The 21,411-nt window shown below is 36.7% G+C and overlaps 1 protein-coding gene across 3 annotated transcripts in view; it reads right to left on the reverse strand.

Annotated features, from left to right (window-relative positions):
• LOC149837302 (uncharacterized) overlaps positions 1-18,031 on the reverse strand; it is a 32,805-nt gene extending 14,774 nt beyond the window's left edge. For 2 of the 3 annotated variants that reach the window (XM_090007326.1, XM_090007327.1), the window contains exons 1-4: positions 17,520-18,031; positions 16,866-16,980; positions 15,798-16,538; positions 14,944-15,139 (exon numbers count right to left, since the gene is read on the reverse strand). In XM_090007326.1, the coding sequence (XP_089863452.1) occupies positions 14,944-15,139; positions 15,798-16,538; positions 16,866-16,980; positions 17,520-17,596 (1,129 nt within the window). In that variant the 5' untranslated portion in view covers positions 17,597-18,031. Of the gene's footprint in view, positions 1-9,780; positions 9,959-14,943; positions 15,140-15,797; positions 16,539-16,865; positions 16,981-17,519 lie in introns of those variants that run through there. The other variant, XM_090007325.1, reaches the window with a different exon arrangement.
• Positions 18,032-21,411: the final 3,380 nt, after the last annotated feature.

Consider the following 21,411-nt stretch of genomic DNA (forward strand, 5'->3'; position numbering starts at 1 on the left):
ATCCAAGGGGTGTCGGGTCCCTTCATTTAAGATTTAAAAATTTTAGTCGACTAAAACTTTATCGGTCGACTAATAATGCGACTAAAAAAAATATCATCAGTCGACTAGAAATATATCGGTCGACTAATATGATGCGATACATTCCAAAATATAAAACATCAGTCGACTAGAATTTTATCGGTCGACTAATATAGTGCGATTTTGAGATTTTGTTCAAAAATCAGCATTTTTATAAATCCAAAAACGAGCAAATACCTAGTTCTCTCCTAATTCTCATAAAATCTTCATTTTTAAGAGGTTTAGTGAAGATATCGGCATGTTGTTTTTTATTGGAAATAAAATTTAACGAAATATCTCCTTTTAACACATGATCTCTTAAAAAATGATGTCTAACTTCAATATGCTTAGTTCTTGAGTGCTGAATAGGATTTTTCGAAAGATTTATAGCACTAGTGTTATCACAATAAATAGTTGTTGTGGAGTAATTCAAACCAAAATCTTTGAAGGTCTGTTTCATCCAAAGTACTTGTGAACATGCTAAACTAGCCGCTATATATTCAGCTTCAGTTGTTGAGAGTGATACTGAATTTTGCTTTTTACTAAACCAAGAGACTAAGGAATTTCCCAAGAAATGACAAGTTCCACTAGTACTCTTGTGATCAGATTTACTTCCTGCAAAATCTGCATCACTATATGAAACTAAATCAAAGGAAGATGATTTTGGGTAAAACACACCGAAATCTGAAGTATCTTTCAAATAACGAAGAATTTGTTTTACTGCAGTTAAATGAGATTCCTTTGGATTAACTTGAAATCTTGCACACATACAAACACTAAACATAATATCAGGTCGACTAGCAGTTAAGTATAATAGAGATCCGATCATACCTCTGTAGAGCTTAGTATCTACACTTTTACCATTTTCATCTTTATCAAGAGAAGTAGTTGTACTCATAGGATTCCTTCTTGATTTCGATGAGTCCATCCCAAATCTCTTGAGAAGTTCTTTTGTATACTTACCCTGATTGATGAAGATTCCTTCTTCAGTTTGCTTTATTTGAAGTCCAAGGAAGTAGTTTAATTCGCCCATCAAGCTCATTTCAAACTCTTCCTGCATAGCTTTAGCAAATTCTTTACAAAGAAAATCATTAGTAGAACCAAATATTATGTCATCAACATAAATTTGCACAATAAGAATATCTGAATTAAGATTAATAAATAAAGTGGAGTCTACCCGACCAATGGAAAAACTAGATTGTTCTAGAAAATTTCGTAGTCTTTCATACCACGCTCTTGGTGCTTGTTTGAGTCCATACAAAGCTCTTTTCAATTTGTAGACCTTTTCTGTATATTTTTCATTTTCAAAGCCTGGAGGTTGCTCTACATAAACTTCTTCATTGATGTGTCCATTTAAGAATGCACTCTTAACATCAATTTGATATAACTTGAAGTTCATGTAACTAGCAAAAGCAAGCATCATACGAATTGACTCTAATCGAGCCACTGGTGCATAGGTTTCATCAAAATCTATGCCTTCTTCTTGATTATAGCCTTGTGCCACTAGCCTTGCTTTGTTACGAATGACTTCACCATTTTCATCCAGCTTATTTCGGAAGACCCATCTTGTTTCAATTACTGGATGATCCTTTGGTCTATCAACTAGATCCCAAACATCATTCCTAGTAAATTGGTTAAGTTCTTCAGACATGACCAAAAGCCAAAATTCATTATCACATGCCTCATTGATATTCTTTGGTTCTAATTTAAATATGAAAGCAACATTTGCAATAGATTTTTCTAATTGCCTTCTAGTTTGGACACCACTCTTTATTTCACCAATAACTTGTTCATGTGGATGATTAAGAACTTCTTTCCAAACCGGTTGAAGAGGAATATTTTCTTGAGAAGTACTCTCTATCAAAGGTTCTTCTTGAAGTGTTGCTTCTTCTTCTTCGCTTAGAGGAATAACCTGCTCACAATTCTCATCAAATGCAACATGTAAAGATTCTTCAATACAAGATGTTCTTTTATTGAAAATACGATATGCTTTACTTCTAGAAGAATATCCAAGAAATATTGATTCATCTGATTTTGAATCAAACTTATCAAGATTATCTTTGGTATTTAACAAGAAACATTTACTACCAAAAATTTTGAAATATGAGATCTTTGGTATAGGATCATAATACAATTCAAAACATGTTTTATGTAAAATTGGTCGAATAAGAACACGATTTAAGACATAACATGCTGTATTAATTGCTTCAACCCAAAAATATTTTGGTAAATTTTTATCTTGAAGCATGGTTCTAGCACATTCTTGCAAAGTTCTATTCTTTCTTTCAACAAGTCCATTTTGTGGAGCCGCTCTAGGAAAAGCAAAGTTGTGAGATATACCATGTAAATCACAAAACTTTAGAAAAGATTCATTTTCAAATTCACCACCATGAACACTACGAATTTTAATAATAGATGTAGATTTTTCATTTGTAATTCTTCTACAAAGTTTAGAAAATTCTGAAAAAGCATCATTTTTGCTTTTTAGAAAAATCACCCATGTAAACCGAGAATAATCATCTACTATAACAAAAGCATACTTGCTACCATTCAAACTTTGAATTCTAGATGGTCCAAATAGATCTAAATGTAAAAGTTCAAGAGGACGTTTTGTTGAAACTATATCTTTAGCTTTAAAAGAACTCTTAATTTATTTACCCCTTTGACAAGCATCACATAAGTGATCATTTTTATATGGTATTCTAGGTAGGCCTCTTACAAGATCATTCTTGGATAATTTTGAAATAATTTTAAAATTAACATGTCCAAGTCTCTTGTGCCATAACCATTGAATTTCATTTGAAACAATAAGACATTTTTCATTAAAAGTGGGTAATTCATCTAGATATAGTTCATACACATTGTTTCTTCTTTTACCTTTAAAAATGATCTTTTTAGATTGAAAATCAGAAATTAAGCATAAATTATTTTCAAAAGAAACATGAAAACCTTTATCACATAATTGACTAATAGATATTAAATTATACTTTAAACCATCTACTAAAAGAACATTTTGGATTACCAATATTACCAATACCTATCACTTTTCCCTTGTTATTGTCACCAAAGGTGACGGTTCCTCCATCCTTATTTTGGAGGGTGGAAAATAACTCCGGCCTTCCAGTCATATGTTTGGAACAGCCGTTGTCCAATATCCATTTGCTCCTTATGTTGTGTACCTACAACAAAATCAGAAAACAGAGCATTTGACCCCTTTCTATTTTCGGGTCCATGAGAGTTAGTCTTAGGAACCCATATCCATTTGGATTTTGGTTTCCTTTGATAATAAATATTCTTTCTATAAAAGGATTTAGAATAAACATTTCTAGAATAATCATTTCTAGATGCATTTCTATTAGAACTAGAAAATTTAGTTTTATGAACAAAAGGTTGAGAATAATGTTTTTGATTTTTCACCACATAGTTTGGTCTATTTTGAGTATCAAAGAAGCTATATCCCAATTCGGTTTTATTAACCGAGCATCTTTGAGAACCAAGAAGTTTTTCTAGATTCTCTTGACCATTTGTGAATTTGGTCACTATAGAAAGAAGATCATTTGACTTTTCTTTAAGACTAGATATTTCTTTTTTAAGAGATTGGTTTTAACTCTAATTTCTTTTATCTCAAGTGCTTGGCAAGAATTTTCCTTCTTGAGATCTTCTATTTCTTGAAGTAACACTTTATTTTGAGAGTCAAGAGTTAAATTTTCAGTTTTTAACTCTTTATTTTTAGAATTAAGACTCTTAAATTTAGCATATAAATCATTAAATGCTTCAAATAACTCATCATAGTCAAATTGACTTACCGAATCTTCTTGTGCTACAAAACACATGTTGGCGACTTCTTCATTTGATTCTTCATCGGAAGAGGAGTCACTATCATCCCAACAGGCTTGAAATGCCTTTTTCTTCTTGAATTGGTCATTGGGCTTGAATTTGAGAAGAGGACAATCTTTCTTGATATGTCCTGCCTTTTTGCAGTTAAAACACTTTACTTCATTGGGAATGGAAGAATCTACTTTCTTTGCCTTTTTTTGAAATCTTCCTTTTTTGATGAATCTTCTGAATTGCCTTGTGATGAGGGCAATATCTTCATCTTCTTCAGAATCTTCTGAGTCAGAAGTAGCCTTAAAAGCAAGAGATTTCTTTTTAGGCTCTTTTTCTTGTCTGTCTTGAAGTTGGACCTCATATGCCATTAGGTTACCAACTAAGTCTTCAAGAGTGAGAGTATTGAGATCATTTGCTTCTTCAATAGCAGTGGTTTTTCTCTCCCATTCAGGAGTTAAACACCTTAGAATCTTTCTGACTAAATCCACTTGTGAATATTCTTTTCCAAGGGATTTCAAAGTGTTAGTTATATCGGTCATTCTAGTTACCATGTCCGATATAGCTTCATTTTGAACAATTCAAATTTATGAACTAAAGAAGCAATTTTAGATTCCTTTACCTTTGACGTACCTTCGTGAGTTACGAGAAGAGTATGCCAGATTTCATTAGCTGTAGAGCATTGAGAGATGCGATTGAACTCTACCTTGTCAACGCCACAATACAGCGCATTCATAGCTTTGGCATTCAGTGAAGCAGTCTTCTTTTCATCATCGGTCCATCGGCTGAAATCAGTTGATGGAGTTTGGTACTTTTCTGAAACAACTCTCCAGATATCGAGATCCATGGATTGCAGGAATATTGTCATTCTTACTTTCCAGTATCCATAGTTTGTTCCGTCGAAGAGAGGAGGACGAACAGAAGAGTTTCCTTCTTTGTGCTGAGATGTTGTAGTTGTCATGCTAGATGATGGTCAAATCAAAGTAATAGCAAACCTGTGCTCTGATACCAAATGAAAGTGCACTAGGATCGAGGCAACGAGCACTAGAGGGGGGGGTGAATAGTGCTTTTAAAAAACTTTCTGCGAAATATTGAAGGATTTTGCAAATCTCAAAACAAACACACAAAGAACACAAGATTTTATCCTGGTTCGGTCAAACCCGACCTACATCCAGTCCCCAAGCAAAACCCGCTTGAGATTTTCCACTATCAACCTTGTAAACTACAAAATCACACAGACCATAATCGGTCTCACTTTCAGTAACAATCCTACTGAAAGCAAACAACTCCTTTACACCAATGAGTCCTTTTTACACAAAAGAAATAACAACTTACAATACAACCTATGAGCCTTCCTTTTGAATGCAAATGAGATGCAATTGGCTTTTGAGGTTGTTGAAACACTCTACTCACGAATTCACTATCTCTCAAAGTGATTTGAGTGAAAAACTGAAGTGAAAATATCACGTGAGTGAGAAAATCAATACTTGAATGAATAAGAGTGAAAAGCAAGATTCAAATTGATTGAATTGTTGTTTTTGAGTGTAAAATGCACTCATATTTATAGTTAAAAGATTCCATACGTTGAGAGTATGAAAGGGTGTCAAAACGGTCCATTTCGAACGATCAAAACATTTGAAAAATGAAAAGACACGCCTTTTTTGAAGTTTCAGGAAAACGGCAAAATTAGTCGACTGAAACATCAGTTAGTCGACTAATAGTTAGTTATTAGTAGACTGACAGTTATCGTCGGTCGACTGATCTGTTAATCAAGCCGTTTGAAATTCTGAACTTTTGAAACTTAGTCGACTTAAGAAAAGTTAGTCGACTGATAATATCATCAGTAGACTGAAAAACCTTTTAGTTGACTGCTGCTAAAAACTTCTGAAAAACAAACATTCTGTTCGGTCGACTGATAAAAAGCATTAGTCGACTGCTGCTAAATTTTTTCAGAAAACACATGTTCTGTTCAGTCGACTGAAAAACCATTAGTCGACTGCTGCTAATTTTCCAGAAAACAGACATTCTGTCCAGTCGACTCATAAAACCTTCGGTCGACTAATTTGACAATAATGACTTTTTAGAAAATATGGCGCGAAAGGATTAGTCGACTGATAAGTCTATTGGTCGACTAATAAAAATGAAAATTTAATAAAAGAGTTTTCTAAAAAGATTTTCAAAAGAGTTTCTTTTAGAAAAGTTTTTCTAAAGACTTTTAAGATGAAATGCAACCTAAATATGCACTCTAAGTAAGGCTCTTACAAGAATCTAAGACTTTTAATGAATTAAACATTTGCACACTAGTCTTCAAGGATTCTTCACTGAATTCTTCAATTTCTTCATAGCCTTAGCTGAAATGCAGTTGATTCCACTTGCTCATCATCAAAACCTTGTACTTGAAGTATCATGTATGGCTTCATTGTCGTAACAGGCAAAGCATGAAGGAGATGGGATATCAATTGGTAAACAAGTGCTATTTATGCTATACACAAGAGGAGATAAATACCCCCATGTTTTGGTTCTTGCCCTACTTAAAAAAGGTTTTCAGGTTAGCTTGGCTGGACCTTCTTTTGCATCCACATCCTTGAGGGGGTTATCTGGCAAGATCTATTCATTCCTCCAGATGTCAAACACAAAAAATGGAGACATATTTGGAAGTTAGCATGGTGGTTAATTTGGCTTGAACAGAACGATTGAATATTTAAAGGAACCTCTTCAAACCCCCACTTATTCATAATGGGGTTCCAAGATCAAAAGGCTCTGCACACCATGGGCCGACTTAAGGCTTTCAAGTTGAAAGGGCCTGAGAATTTGATACCTAGGATGTGCATCCTTTGTTGCAACTCGCAAGGCCTAAGCCAAATGGGAAACTATCCCTGGTGGGCAGGAGGAGTATTCATGAAGTTATACATTGAAGTCACCAACTCTGGTCTATGGTTAATCTGATACCTTGGGCCCCATATGGGACACTCAAAGGATAACGGTGGTTTCTCTATGTTACATCAGAAAAAAAAAGGATCAAAAGGATGACAGCATCTCTTGGATCGGAAAATTTCTTTCTTGTTTTTACTCGATTTATTTGTGGTGACATTTTGCCAGCTACAATTTCTGCTCCTTGAAAAATTTTACTGTTTCTCAAAAGAAATTTACTATTTCACTCTAATAATCCAAGTGTCTGTAGAAGGTTCAAAAAGATGTTGCCCAACTATTTTCTCCTCATTCATATCATGTCATTCCAATATCTGCAAGCTCTCATATTAAAGAGACAGAGATAAACAAGGGAAAAAAAGATCAAGGATGTGACATTTGAGCTAGAGCATAACCATTTCCCTAGGAAAAAACCTTGCCAATATCATGACAAGATCTACATTAGTGACTATGATCAATGATTACAAAGAAACATAACACCATGGTAAAAACAAACCTAAATAAAGGACATGCATACATTAAGATCTACAATCAGGTTTCAACTTTATTAATCCACCAAATAAGTGAAGCATCAAAATCAAAAAATTATCCTGTTGAAAGTTTCACCACATATCCATTATTCTGAACAATAGATTATATCCTTATCTATGGGGCATGATATCTTATGGGTACATTCACAACTCAAGCCTCTTTATGTCATATTTTGATGATTGTACAATCACTTATGCGTAGAATACACCTTAACAAACAGATGTTTCCAATGTGTTTCTCATGTTTTCATATGAAATTGTCCTGATCAACAATTTCAACACCAATGGAAAATTTTACATGATATTTTTCCTAAAATGTTTTTTTTCTGTGAGATTTTCTTGAGGCTTGTAAGAAAAAATATGGCTTGCCAATATATTGTCAAGGCTGATATTGGTGAGTATGTTTTAGAGCACTCTCATGATTGGGATATTATGAGGGGTATCTAAAGCTCCAATTGAAAACGAATGGTATCTATGCATTCGTAATCCACATCATATTCTTACCTAGTTACATTAATTATGATTGATGTGATAAATTTTATTAAAAGTTCTTCCTGCATTTCTATTATGGATTTTTCATGTCCTATGCAAGGTCAAAACTTTTCATGACAGACCAAGTGCTTCTGTTTTGCAGCTCCTGTGTCAATTTGAACCTGGATCAGTACTAAGGTTCTTGGAGACTTTTGAAAACTACACATTGGAGCACTGTTTGCGTCTTTGCCAGAATTATGGGGTGACTGATGAGACCGCATTCTTATTGGAAAGAGTTGGTGATATAGGAAGTTCCTTATCGCTTATTTTATCTGGTATTGATTCCAAATTAGACAATATTTACTCCACAGATAGAAGTAAAGTCATTGAAACTGAAAACGAAGAAACTAAAGAACAAAAGATCATAGACAATGTAATCTATCAATAGGTGATTTATGTTGTATAATTTTCCAGCCATTTTGCTTTAGGACTATCACTCATAAAACAGTGATAGTATAGGTTGACTTAAGAAGATATTGTTCTTTATTACTTTCCCTTTTGATTATCTGACTCTCTTGCTGCTCTTAAATCAGGACACTGCTAAGATTCTGATTGAGGATGATACATATTATATCATGAGCTTACTGAAGAAGGGAGCATCACACATGCATATGATTTACAGAGTCGAATCTGCTGTATTTGTAGCAGCTCACTGACCAAGGAGCCTTCAGTATCAAGCATCCATGTTTTCCATTGTGGACATGCAGTACATGTGCAGTGTGAAGTTGGTGGAAATGAACTGAATACAAATGAGAAGGTTAAAATGAACACTGATATTTCCATAGGAGAAGCTGAAATGAAATGGGGATCTTCGAAACACGAGCTTTGATTAACAAGAGCAAGTGTCAAGAATGACACTAAAGCATAACCCTTAAAAAGGGTATAATTGGAAACAAAATAAAAATAAAAATGTATTCTTTATTGATATGAAAAACCAATTGCTTAAGAAGCATTGGAGTAAAATACAAGAGGGGCTGCACCCCTTTATATACACAGCTGAAAGAGGACTCAATAGAGCTGTTGGGCACAGTCCAACAGCTCTATTTAGAGCTGTTGGAATGTGTCAGTCCAACAGCTCTATTAAGAGCTGTTGGACTGTGTCAGTCCAACAGCTCTATTGCTAGTCAAGTCTGGACAGGACTTGACTAGCAACAGTCATTCTAGTTCAAACTGAACTAGATGACATAAAGACAAAAAATAAAAATAAAGGAAAAAAAATACAGAAAAGAAAGAAATTAAAAATGTATTTATATATATATATATATAATAATATAATATTATTATATATACATATATGTACAGTTTTACATTTTAACACTCCCCCTCAAACTTACGGTACAATGAGCGAAAGTTTGTCTAAGAGAAAGTGAAATCGGGGAGCAGCGAGAGGCTTTGTAAAGAGGTCTGCTAACTGATATTCTGAAGTGACATATGGCAGATCAATTATCCCGTGTAGATATTCCTCTCTGACGTAGTGACAATCCATTTCGATGTGTTTGGTGCGTTCGTGGAATGTTCTGTTACTGGCAATGTAGATCGCACTTTTGTTGTCACAACACATTTGTGAAGCCTTTGTTGCTTCAACTCCCATGTCAGCAAGCAGTCGTCGGAGCCAAACTACTTCCATGGTCGTGGTTGCCATGGCTCTGTATTCAGCTTCGGTGGATGAGAGAGATACCTTCTGCTGCTTTTTACACCTCCACGAGATTAATGATTCCCCTAAAAAGACACAAAAGCCAGTGGTTGAGTGTCTGTTATTGGGATCACCTCCCCAATCAGCATCAGTATATGCAATTAAATCAAGAGAAGAGGAGGAAGATAAGAAAAGTCCTCGTGAAAGAGAGGACTTGATGTATCTGATAATACGCATGACTACTCCCATATGAACAGAAGTAGGAGCATGTTGAAATTGACTTGCTGTATGAACAGCATGTGCTATATCTGGTCTGGTAATGGATAGATAGGAAAGTGCCCCGACAAGCTGTCTGTAAGGAGTAGGGTCTGCAAGAAGTTCTCCATCATCAATCTTCATTTTAACATTAACAACTTCTGGAGTGTCAACTTTCTTATCATCAGTAATACCAGACCTGAAAACAATATCAAAAGCAAATTTAGTCTGAGATAATAAATATCCTCTAGGAGAATAAGCAACTTCAATGCCTAAAAAATATCTCAACAAGCCCAAATCAGTCATTTCAAAATGAGATTTAAGAAGTGTTTTGATTGTTTCAACTCCCTGTTTATCGCTTCCGGTGATGATCATATCATCCACATAGAGAAGAAGCACAATGATCCCTGCATCAGAATTCTTAATAAACAAAGCAGTGTCAGTTAAACAGAATTGAAAACCAATATCAATCATAACACGACTAAACCTATCATACCAAGCTTTTGGTGCTTGTTTAAGTCCATAAAGAGTTTTTTCTAAGCGAAGGACTTTACCCTTAGGAATACTTAGACCAGGAGGGGGTTCCATATATACTTCTTCAACTAGCTTTCCATTTAAAAAAGCATTTTTGACATCCATTTGAAAAATAGACCATTTTTTGATAGAAGCTAAGGCAATTAAGGTTCGGACAGTAGTCATACGAGCCACCGGAGCAAAGGTTTCTTCATAATCAATCCCATATTCTTGGGCATAACCTTTGGCTACTAAACGGGCTTTATATCTTTCAAGAGTACCATCACTCTTGGTTTTAATTTTATAAACCCATCGACATCCTATAGTTTTCTTCCCTGGAGGAAGATCTTGAATATTCCATGTAGAAGCCTTTTCAAGTGCATCTAATTCAACTTTCATGGCTTCTATCCATTTGATATCATTTTTTGCTTGAAAATATGTGGATGGTTCTTCATATGAGTGAATTAATGCAATAACTGCCCTATATGTGGGTGAGAAAGACTCGTATGATACAAACTTTTCTGGAGGCCTCGAGATTCGGGATGATTGTCTAGTTGGAATGTTAGAATATTTCTCAAGTGCACATGGAGTATTAGACTCTTGTCGCCTGGAATATTGAATACTAGTATCTCTATGAACTTCTTCATTTTCAACATTAAGATCAATAATTCTTGGATCATCATCAAAGTTACAATCAAGGTCATATTCATCAGATGTTGATGTTAGATCTAGCAAAAAGGAGTACTCAGTGACGTCTTTTAATTTTCTAAAATCAAAGAAGCTCTCCTTTTCAAGAAAGGAAACATTTCTAGACACATATAGTTTATTATTTTTGAAGTCAAAACATCTATAACCTTTCTGGTTTTCAGCATATCCTAAAAAGGCACAGGGAATTGCACGAGGAGAAAGTTTATCATTTTTGTCAGTAAATATGAAACATTTGCACCCAAATATTCTTAATCTAGAGTAGTCTGGAGAAATGTTCATAAGTTTTTCAATGGGAGTGATATTTTGTAACGAAGAAGATGGCATCCTATTAATGAGATAGAGATAAAAGATTTAAATTTAATTTGGGAACATGTCTAATTTCTGGAATAAAAAAATTTTTTGTTTTATAATTTTTTTCAAAATCTCCTATTCCTTCTATTTCAAGAGAAGTCCCATCAGCAGTAAAGACCTTTGACACACTTGTTTTATTTTTAACACATTTGGATAGACTTTGATTATTTGGAGTCATATGAAAAGATGCACCAGAGTCAAGAAGCCAAGAAATTTTACCTAAATCAGAAAAAGATGAGGCTGCTGCGCCGGTTGAAGCTTCAGATGAGGAAGAGGCACCTTTGATGAGAGGCTGAAGGATCTCCATTAGTTGGGCCAGGGAAACTGGTGCATCCTGATCTTTAGGCTCCGATCCAGCAATTGCAGCTCTTTTTTCTCTCAGCTCCTTAAGTTTGGGACATTGCGGCCTGTAGTGTCCCGGTTCATGACAGTGATGACAAATAACTTTCTTCTTATCATAGTCACCATTTTGTCGGTTAAAGTGAGGAGGCCTATATGATCGAACATGATTCCCTGGTCTAGACACGGCTAAAACGGAATCATCTTCAATTTTTAAAGAACCTTTTCGGAGACGATTTTCTTCCATTGTTAACTCTTCAATAGTTTCAACAATAGAAGGAATTTTTCCCCGGTGAAGTAGGGCCGATTTAGTGGTTTCAAATTCCGGCCTTAATCCAGTGATAAACTGGTAAAAATGTTCAACATCGAGTTGTTTCTGACGAAGCTCGATGTCTTCGGCACAATGCCACTTTGGTTCTAAAAGGGAAAGTTCTTCCCAAAGTTCGGACAACCCATTGTAATATTCACGAATAGTTTTGTCTCCTTGTGTCATCATTCGAACTTTTTCTTGGAGGTTGCACACGTGTGCAATATCTTTAAGGGAATACATATTCTTAAGGTATTCCCATGCCTTATCGGCATGATCAAATTTGGCAAGACTTGAGCATTTTTTAATGTCAACGCTATTGATAAGCCATGACATTATCTTCGCATGAGATATTCTCCATTCTTTCCATTTCTTCTCGTATGAGGCAATAGCCTTGATTTTCTCTTCTTCCGATAGAGGGACGTCTTTATCTCCCTCCTTTTTAGTAAGAGATAGCTTAGGTTCCGAATCGGAACCATCCACAATCCCCCATAAGCCTTTTCCCCATATATGGTGCTTCATGATTGAAGCCCATGTTACATAGTTCGTATCGCTTAGTTTCATAGGCATGATGGTGACTTTATCATTGTCATCCATCGATTACAAGGAGAGAAAGAATAGGGATAGAAGAGAAACAAGAAGGAAAATGAGAAAGAAAGAAAAAAAAACAATACAACAAGATGTGAAATCTTCTCCAATGAAGTGATAAAACACTTCTCTTCAAGTGGCGAACACTTTTGCAAACGGGCACGGAAACCGAGGCAGCTTTTCCTCAAGATTTAGTACTTCCGCGGCTTTGATACCATGAAATGAAATGGGGATCTTCGAAACACGAGCTTTGATTAACAAGAGCAAGTGTCAAGAATGACACTAAAGCATAACCCTTAAAAAGGGTATAATTGGAAACAAAATAAAAATAAAAATGTATTCTTTATTGATATGAAAAACCAATTGCTTAAGAAGCATTGGAGTAAAATACAAGAGGGGCTGCACCCCTTTATATACACAGCTGAAAGAGGACTCAATAGAGCTGTTGGGCACAGTCCAACAGCTCTATTAAGAGCTGTTGGACTGTGTCAGTCCAACAGCTCTATTAAGAGCTGTTGGACTGTGTCAGTCCAACAGCTCTATTGCTAGTCAAGTCTGGACAGGACTTGACTAGCAACAGTCATTCTAGTTCAAACTGAACTAGATGACATAAAGACAAAAAATAAAAATAAAGGAAAAAAAATACAGAAAAGAAAGAAATTAAAAATGTATTTATATATATATATAATAATATAATATTATTATATATACATATATGTACAGTTTTACATTTTAACAGAAGCAAGTAGTTCTGCTGTAAAAAATGACAAACCAAGTAAATTTCGTCAATTGAAGAATCTTAAACCAAAGGGATCATTATTTTAGTTTCCCCTAAGATCCACTTTATTTCGTAAGTACATCTCATCCAGTAGTGCTATCAACTTCTTAAAATCATGTGCATGCATTCATACACATGTTCTCGAAAGTATGTGTGTGTGAGCTTGAATGTACATGTACCTGTTTGACAGTTTTTTTCTAATATTCCAAATATTTTGCAGTTAATGAGAAGAATAGGAGACAATAATGTGCATTATTTTTGAAGAATCTTCTTCATGAAATCAGACCAGTGTTTGGAACAAGTAGAGATGAAAGCCGGCACCTTGATGCGTCTCATTATTGCATCAGAGCTGCTCATACAGCTCTTATCAAAGTGCGAAGTCATTCAAAACCCTCAGATACATTATCATTGTTTTATTGTTGTAGGATTAGTCACCATCTTTATTAGATATATGCAAAATACCTCTGTTGCTTCCTTCACTGATATCATTGTTTGCAAATTAGTTTCTGAATGTCCGGTACCTATGCTGCTATGCATAAGCTATTGCATGCTCTTACTGTCAATACTTTCATTATAGTTTGCCAGCAATTGCTTCTTCACAGTTATAGTATCATTGCTCCAATAGGAGATATGAACACCTATAGATGCAGTTTTGGTTTTCTGAAGATGTTTATTGTGGTAGATTTAATAAAGTTCTATGTCCGTCAATCCATTTGCATTGCATATAACTAATACTTTGTGTCAACATAAATAAAAATTGCTTCTGAGGTTACCATTTCCTGGTTTCAATGTTGTGTTTTAGTTTTAATTCTTCAAGTATAGCTATTTTTATATATTTTTATATTTGCCACTTTTACTAGTGCACTAAATAAGTGTGCCAGGAAAAGTTTTTACTGACACTAAGACTCTGCTAGTAAATGTTTTCACTGGTGCAAGTCCAGCGCCAGTGAACTTGCACATGAAAAACAATCTTTTCACTGGCGCTGAAAATGCACCAGCGAAAAGTTTTTACTGGCACTTATATTGGGCCAGTAAAAAGATATTACTGGCTCTCACTTTGAGCCAGTGAAAACTTGTTTCACTGGTGCAAAAGCTGCACCAGTGAAAGCATTTTTCATTGGCGAATGTAAATTGCACCAGTAAAAGCTTTACCGGCAAGGCTTTTACTGGCTCTAGGTCTTCACACCCATTTCCTCCCAACTTTCACTCTTCCATGTAGACTTTCATATCGGATGATAGTGGGATGTCTGTCTCATTCGTCAAATGCAGTACCTTAGTAAAAATGATAGATTCAATGAACAGTCTGGTTCCATGCAGTCCCTGTACCCTAAATGGATACCCCAATTTTCTTCCCAGATAAACTGTAGTTATACCAATTTTTTACACTAATATGTATAGTCATGATTCCTAGGGACTGAATTCGAAATTGGGTTTGCAGCACTGGCCTGAAATAGTATCAGCAAACTCCGTCTTACGAAATGTTCACGCTTCTAGAAACTTCTATACCAAATAAGAAGCAGAATAAATCATAGTATATAATGGCCGAGAAACTAAATCTAAGTAAGCTCATCAGTATAAAAACCTGGTGTACCCAACTTACCAATAAATAAAATAGTTAGAAGAATCGTCAAAGCAAATTTAAGAGAAGGATTCGACTGAACATAATATTGTAATCTTTTCAATTGTCGCCTGCATCCTTCAACACGTCCAAGGAGTTGCTTTGCATGAGAAGCTTTTACATGCTCCCTGCAGCTATGAAGACAAGTCCTGCTCCTTTCGTTGAGCAAACTTATTCCCTAATCCAATAACAAAACATATAGTCCATCATCCACCTTGTAAAAGAACAAGGAGGAAAGAAATTACAAAAAAAAGAGAAAAACATGCCATTATGATTTTTTATTTTTCTTTCTAATAAAAAATAAGGGAAATTTTTTCCATGGAGTGGCATCTTAGACAAACAGCCATAATAGCATTGAGGACACTGCACAAGAAATGAGATGGAAACCTGGTTTCTGCAGGAAATGGTATTCTATGCCATGAAAGGGAATTTAAAAAGTAATTAAGGGTTATGTTCACTACTAAGAAAAAGTCACTGTGAAACCATAGTGGCACAGGAAATCTATAAGCCTACTGTGAGAAGTTATATATGGTTCAACAGACTTGGACAGTAATGGCTGTAAGACCAGAGATACAGAGGTGCATCATTTTGCTTTGGACACCTTACAGGAATAATTAGATAGCCAGGCTCCAATAAACGAAAACCTAATTTGAAAGTAGGGTAACAGGATTCGACATGATAGACATGAGCTGGATCCTACTCAACTTTCCCAAGACCATAGAAGCAAGCACCCCAGGACGATCAACCCGGAACTCTTCCATAGTCCAAGCCAACTCCCATTTTTAAACTTTGAAGCTGAATATACTACAGCTATAGAAGGAAAAACAAGATTGCACCTGACTCAGTCGCTGCGGTACTCTCAGATCAAGGTAACTAGATATGCCCGCATTCTCCTGGTGACAATCGACCTTCCATTTTCTAAAGCTGTTCCTACATAAATTTAATTTGGTTCTGTACTCGATGCTTCTAAGCAAGCCACAAAAGTGAAAGCTTCCCTGTGGCCGTGCCTCCAATGCCTTCCTCACAGCATCTTCATCAGCAATTGCAATCTTCCAAGCACCGATATCTAATGAACTCCAAGTTCTCCGAGGTCCAGTCAGTCTTTCCTCAGTGCAGTGAACCTCTTCCGTCCTTGATATTTCGTTTTCTGCTAGATCTACAACAAACTTTGCATCTTCAATAACAGACATGCCCTGTTTGAATCCAGTTTTACAAAGTAGAATATCTCCGATGTCAGAGCCATTGGTGTTATAATCCTTTGGAATAGAGATAGAATATTGATCTTCTTTCAAGGATTCTTTTGTTGAACTTCCTAGATTGGCATTTTCTTCTTTTATATCTTGAAAAGTGTCTGGGGTTCCAGAAAGAAATATTGCTAAATCATCTCGGTCTTGTTTATCAAGCTGCACCCAACGGAAAGGTTTCTTCCCTTCCTCAGCAATCGAGTCCCTCAGTGCCTTCTCGATACGAGAAACTTGACTTTCTATTGCTAGGACAAATTGCTTATGTCTGGCAACCATATCATCTGCAAAGCATTCTTGGTGGCACATTTTGACAGCCCTCTCAAACTCCTCCAACTGTTCCAGCAACCACAATAATTTCAGAAACTTCAGTTTTCCATTACAAATGCGAGAAACATAAATAATCTTCCCACAAAACCGTACTGATGGATGAAATAAAAAACTAGAAGAAAGAATTTCCCTCCTTTCTGACTTTTCTGAAAATCTAAATCCCAAATTATGAAAAAACAAGAGTAGAAACCGAAACATGTTTTTCCTGAATTGAACATTAGAAATATCGTATATTCAAGAGAATAATTTGCAAACAGTAGGATAACATAAGGTGACGCAAGCATAACAAAGGTGACTAAAAATCGAAAATCAACAACAACAACCAGAAATAACCTGCCATTTAGTGGTACCAAGGGCGGTATGAAGCTCCTTTCTCAATTCATCTGAATCATCCGAAGCCATCGCTTCTCTCCGCTCCCGTTCCCAAATTCGATACGCGGATTCCATTCTAAACCACCACAAAAAATAGGGAAATCAAGTAACCAACTTCATAAATAAAAGCCTAAGTAAAGAATCTACAAAATTCAAACCAGATACTCCCCAATTTAGCCAATCAGAAAATCATACAGAAAGCAACGTGTCCAAATATACGGATGAAGGAGAAACGAAGTAATTCAACGACATGCAGAAAGTAAAAGCTACAACACATAAGCAGCGAACCCAAGAAAATAAATCCCGCAGGTTGCACCTAAATCATTCGTAAAATAGAGAGAGAGAGAGAGAGAGAGAGAAGAAGAATAAGAAGAGAAACCCCAAAAACAACAAACCCTACAAACCAAATCGAAAAGTTCAATACAAACTGCCCGACCCCCACAATCCTCAAAACAGAAAACGGAGCAATTACCAAAGAACATCCCCAACAAAACATAGCCCAGAAACCGAATCGAATAAGAAACTCAATATGAGACTTCCCCAACTCCAATACCCAAGCCAAAACTAAACAAACTCCAAATGCCTACAAAGAAAGGCTTCAAAACAAACACATACATATCAGCCGATTCCTGCACCTCCTCCGCCGCAGAGAAGAAGGCATCTTTCTGCCACCGATCAAACTGGTTGGCCATCTCTATTCCCTCCCCAACAACAGCAACAACAACAACAACAAACCAGAAAAACACAAACCTGTCTGCCCGAGACTAAACACACACGGACAGACAGGCTTACCCTTGTGCTTCTGAGTCTAAAGAAAGAAAAGTAGTGGCGGTGAGGGGTTGCTTTCTATCTCAGATTTGAGAGGGATCAGAGAGAGGCCGCCTGGCCTGATAAATATGACAGCGGGGAGTCCGCCGCCGACGTTTTTATCGCTAGGAACTGTCGGCGGTTACTGTACCGGACCCCTACGATAAAGCAACGAAGCAAGCACGCCATGCGGACCCCACCGTCCTCTGAAGAATGGTCATTGGCCAGCTCCTCTCACCATAACCAGGTTGGATCCCACACTCCCTCCCCCACACCACAAAAGCAACCCTGTGCTGCTTGGCGTCGCCTGCAGGCTGCACCTTAAAGCTCACGCGTGACGCCCAATCAACTCCTGCTCGCTTCTGCTTGAGACGCAACTCCTCCAACCACCCACATTCGCTCTGCTTTTTCTTTTTCCTAACGCTACAAACCATTAGTTAGGGAGGTTACAATTACAAAGGTGGCCTAACGCTTGCTTTACCTACCCTACTGTGATTCTTTTTGTATTTATTTTGTTAGGGACTCTGCTCAACTGCACCTCCCTTCTCCGGATAGTGAGAATTGTGGGAAGGGCTGTCGATAAATCGGGTTTGTGTCCAGTGTCTGACTCAACTCAAACTCAAATATCTAGTTAAGGAAATTAAAATGCTGAATTAAACAATAATATGTGATTCAGGTTTTAATAAACTACATTTTTTTTCTTGGAATGTTTAACGACACCCAGCTTGGCCCACGTTTTTTATAAGTAAAATATTACTTTAAATATTGTATTAAATTTCACATTTCATTTTCAAACCTGTCCAGTATTTGTTATTCGAGTAGGTTTGGGTGCACTCTGATGGGGGTGGGATAGCCGACACGTTGACTGCCTTATAGCGTATGATAAATGCCATCCATGCATTCTGATACTTAGGAATGAGACGGCGCACCAACTATACTATGGTAAGATCCACCAGCGTAAATACATAGGTCCACCTGAATGCTGCTATTTTTATATTTCTAGAGGTGCTTTAAGCAAAACACGTACCACAAGTTCATTTATTCCTTCATCACGAGAGGAAATAGAACTCAAAAGTTTGTTTGACTGTCTCAAATCTCATATCCAGATATCAGATACTATGATCTTTGGGCCAACCCTTTTTTTCCACTGTCCGGCCAGAGATCCATGCATTTAAGGCTGTGTTTGGAGCCAGATGGAAAGCATGAGAGTGAGATGGTATTTAATAAGTGTAATTATTATCACCTACCTTTATTGGTGTTCGGGAACACTGTTTTGGGAGATAAAAATAGGGTTGGGAGTAAAGATGTGTTATTTTCTTTTGTTTTGTTTTTTTTTTGAAGGCAAGCTGGGGTTACTCCGACCCTCTTAAGCCCCATGTGACAGAGGAATTCGAACTTGGTCCTTCAGCTTGACACAGGACCTGGCTTACCACATGGGATACCACCTCGGTAAGATGAGTAATTTTTTAGCCTCATCTCTTCTTCAACACCAGCTCCCAAATAAAAGCTAAAAGGGTTTCCAATATCTACGAGACCTCAGTCTTTAGGATTTGAGATCCAAGGCTAATCAGATAAATTAATTATTTGTAGCATCATATGTTATTCCAACCTTGTGAAAATGGATTTCAGAAAAGAGAATTCAAGCCTAGAGGCACGTTCTTAAGATCGCTATCTTTAGAACTTCAATCGCTCCACTCCGAAAATTCCGAAGATGCGAAAAAGGGTTTTGTTACGACTGAGTTCCCAGGATACAACTAGGCTTGAACCTCAAGAGAGTCACTGCTTCGCAAGAACAGATGACCTCTCCCACACATGAACTCAGCAAGCCAAACCGAGAAGAAAGAAAGGAGAAAACTGGAGAGTCAGAAATTCTGATGATTTCAAAAAGACGAAAATAAAAGAATTTATAGACTTTTAGAGAGGCCAAAACGTTTTGCGATAAATGAGATTAAAGGCCATAAATCTGACAGTTTCAAAATAGGACAAAAGGTACCTGAACGGTCACCCACCTTTGACTGTCAATCAAAGGCCTCCAAAACCGTCCAACAGTCACAAAGCGCCTTAAACTCAATATAAATGCTATTAAACCTTTCAAACGGCCAGATGTCTCAAAACCGAAAAATCAAAATGGATATTTGCGCCTCATATGCACCTCGCACCGCTGCGAGCGTGCGAAGTGCAAAGTGCGCCATCAAAACGCCACATTGCGCCTCAAGCGCCCTTGCACGCGCACACGCGCACACGCGCGCACGCACGCGCGTGTGCGCGCACGGCGCGTCCGTTGCTGCACGATGCGCAGCAACGTCCGCAATCCACCTAAATACTCAAGGCTTACCAAAGTAAAGAATAGATTACAAACTCTCTATTTAAACCTCTTGAAAAACTTTTCTCTCTTAGATATGGGACTAAACTTTTTCCAAAACACTTTTGGTAGTAACCATTAATAATTTAAAACTTTCCTAACAATCCCCCACTAGTTTTAAAATATATTTGGCTTGCATAGAAACTTATGCATTAGTGAGAGTGTCTGCATGACTTGAACCCCCACTATATGAAAGAAAACCTAAATTAACCAAGGTGCTAAGTGGACTTACCTTGAACTTAGCCCCTTATATTGTTAACGGAGTTTTCAATCATACATCGGTTTCCAAAAGTTCGATTGTGTGGATTTCATGTTGGCACATTTAGAGCCTTGTGCTTTCCTGGATTCATGAGTGCTCTAGAGAATTGTCAATTCTCATAAGAAACAGCTCACATTTCTACACTCATATAGGTGAGTTTGTCTAGGTGTACTGTAACACAGACCTTAGCCTTAAGGCCTACAAACTCATTAAGAGCTATTAGCTCAACCCTCATATTAGTTACAGCTCATGAGCACACATCAGTAATGGGCTTACATAAATATGCTCAATATCTGTCATTCACCAATTCGTTTTCCATTGAACCTATGCATGTGGGATCTCCAACGCTCTAGGTTGGGTATCTTTAGGTGATGACTTAATTGGCTTAATTCTCATTCCCCTCGATTTTTATTGATGACATCTCTCGAAAGGCCTTTCGTAAATGGGTCTGCCAAATTTTGACATGACTTCACATATTTCAATGAAATAATATTGTCATCAATCATTTGTCTTATAAAACTGTGTCTTAGACTAATATGTCTAGACTTCCCATTGTATTTCATATTACCTGCTTTACATATAGCTGATTGGCTATCACAAAACATTGAAATAGCAGGTATAGGCTTCTCACCTAGTGGAATATCCACTAGCATATTCTTAAGCCATTCAGCTTCTCTACAAGCAGATGCCAAAGCAATAAACTCAGATTCCATTGTAGAATGAGTTATACAGGTCTGTTTCTTAGACCCCCATGCAACTGCTCCTCCTCCAAGGGTAAAAACCCAACCACTCGTAGACTTGGAATCTTCAAAGTCAGTATTCCAACTTGCATCACTATACCCTTCAATAACAGCAGGAAACTCGGTATAGCGAATTCCATAATCTAAAGTATGCTTTAGATATCTAAGAATCATGTTCACTGCATTCCAGTGTTGATGACCAGGATTATTAGTGTATCTACACACTTTACTCATTGCATAGGCAATGTCAGGCCTTGTGCAGTTCATTGCATACATAAGGCTACCTACAACACTGGCATATTTTAATTGTTGAACACTAGCACCATCATTAGGAGTCAA

This window comes from Nuphar pumila, chromosome 5 (assembly GCF_984573655.1).
Source record: "Nuphar pumila chromosome 5, dmNupPumi1.hap1.1, whole genome shotgun sequence".
NCBI lineage: Eukaryota > Viridiplantae > Streptophyta > Magnoliopsida > Nymphaeales > Nymphaeaceae > Nuphar > Nuphar pumila.